Raw genomic sequence first — 1796 nt, 5'->3', positions numbered from 1 at the left:
ATACGTGACAAGAGAAACAGCTTTATCTAATGAAAATTTTAGGTTCTATTTAGATAAAAAAAAATTTTTTTGTTTTTTGGAAAAAAATAAAAAAAAAACAGTAAAAAGTAAAAGTATCAACACAACAAAGAGAAATTTAACATTAATGGCTGACCTTAATGACAAATGCACATTATTGGTCCAAGTTTCACCAGGAAGTTTTCTATAGTACGAAACCCTGCTATGTAGAATTGATAATTTGATAGGCGGCATCAGAATGGACAAAAAACCCTAATTTAATTTCTCATCATGGATGATATCAGATGTTTTTCTTGTAAGGCCTGCTGCTATCCAAGAGAAGCCATCAGGTCACAGACCAAATTTTGTATTCAATAAAACGCCTCTCCACCATGTCATCACTTCTGAATTTTCACATTTAAAAACCTGCATTGCAATATAATAAGCGGGCTGCAAACCACAGCCCAAAAGGAAAGCAAGGAAACTGACAAACAGGAAGGATACCCTTTTGGGGGAGTGACATGTTAGTCAGGACCCTGCATAACAAATCCATGTCAAACTAACCCCCTATAGAATATTAGAAGTTCTGCTCCGGAAACATGCATTTTCCAGCGAAAATGCCAGCAGGAAAGCATTAGAATTCTCGGAAGATTTTTTGAGATACAATTCTTCCAATGAATCGATCAAGGGTGATTTGCTTAGTTCTTTTTTTCCTGCTTTTCGATGTTGATGCGCAATCCACTTCTAGCGAGAGTGTTGCAAATTCAGGAGATGCTGTCTCAAATTTCCGGCCAAGCCTAGCAGTTGTCATATGTGCTCTGTTGCTCATGTTTTCCTTAACGCTTGTCCTGCTTGTCTATGCCAAATTCTGTCACAGGGGAGCAACAGTTCATGGTGATCGTCACCCTGGAATACTCCATCGAACAAGGTCTCAGCTCTCTGGAATTGATAAGAAAGTTATAGAATCACTTCCTTTCTTTAAATTCTCTTCTCTTAAAGGATCAAAACAAGGGCTTGAATGTGCAGTTTGCCTATCAAAGTTTGAAGATATTGAAATTCTAAGGTTGCTGCCTAAGTGCAAACATGCCTTTCATATTGATTGTATTGACCGGTGGCTAGAAAAGCACTCGAGCTGCCCTCTTTGCAGGCAGAAGATCAACACCGAGGACCCAACAATCTTTGCATACTCAAATAGTATGCGGTTCTTACTGAATCAATCCGAGCTAAGAGAGGACTCAAACATAGAGCTTTATATCCAGAGAGAGCAAGAGGGTCATGGCTCATCAAGATTCAGCATTGGAAGCAGTTTCCGGAAAATTGAAAAAGGCAATATCGAAAATGAAGTTCTGATTCGAGAAGAAGCTGCTGACGAGGATGATGACGAGAGGATCTTCCATAAGTTTAATCACAAGATCATTGTACCTGATGTAGTTTTGAAGAACAGATGGAGCAGTGTGAGTTCTTCGGACCTGATGTTCTTGAATTCAGAGATGCTTAATGAGATGTCCAGCAACAGATTCTCTTCCCTGGAAACAAATGATCATGGGCAGTCTACAAGAACAAGACCAATTGAAAACGAGCAAATTATGAAGATCAAGGAGGATTTGGAGATAAAGAGACTGTTTGAGAGCAAAGTTAGTTCAATTAACAAAAACAATCCAGTTTCAGCTCCTTCTCTTCCTTCAACATCAAATTTTTCAGCCACTTCGAGTCATACATCAATGATTGTTAATCAAGCAGAGAAAAGATCAATGTCCGAGATCACTGCTTTATCCAGGTTTCGAGATGTAAGTACAAGA

The 1796-nt window shown here is 38.7% G+C and overlaps 1 protein-coding gene across 1 annotated transcript in view; it reads left to right on the top strand.

The window, feature by feature from the left end:
* Nucleotides 1–222: 222 nt before the first annotated feature.
* LOC110411152 (RING/U-box superfamily protein) overlaps nt 223–1796 on the top strand; it is a 2041-nt gene continuing 467 nt past the window's right edge. Inside the window, exon 1 of the mRNA XM_021421186.1 lies at nt 223–1796. This exon is cut by the window's right edge and continues 467 nt beyond it. Within this exon, the coding sequence (XP_021276861.1) occupies nt 672–1796 (1125 nt within the window). The 5' untranslated portion in view covers nt 223–671.

Source organism: Theobroma umbraticum, unplaced genomic scaffold, assembly GCF_002168275.2.
Source record: "Theobroma umbraticum cultivar Fairchild unplaced genomic scaffold, ASM216827v3 scaffold_56.0, whole genome shotgun sequence".
NCBI classification, from domain to species: domain Eukaryota; kingdom Viridiplantae; phylum Streptophyta; class Magnoliopsida; order Malvales; family Malvaceae; genus Theobroma; species Theobroma umbraticum.
The sequence above is the reverse complement of the archived record's forward strand: the minus strand, read 5'-3'. Positions and strand labels throughout refer to the sequence as shown.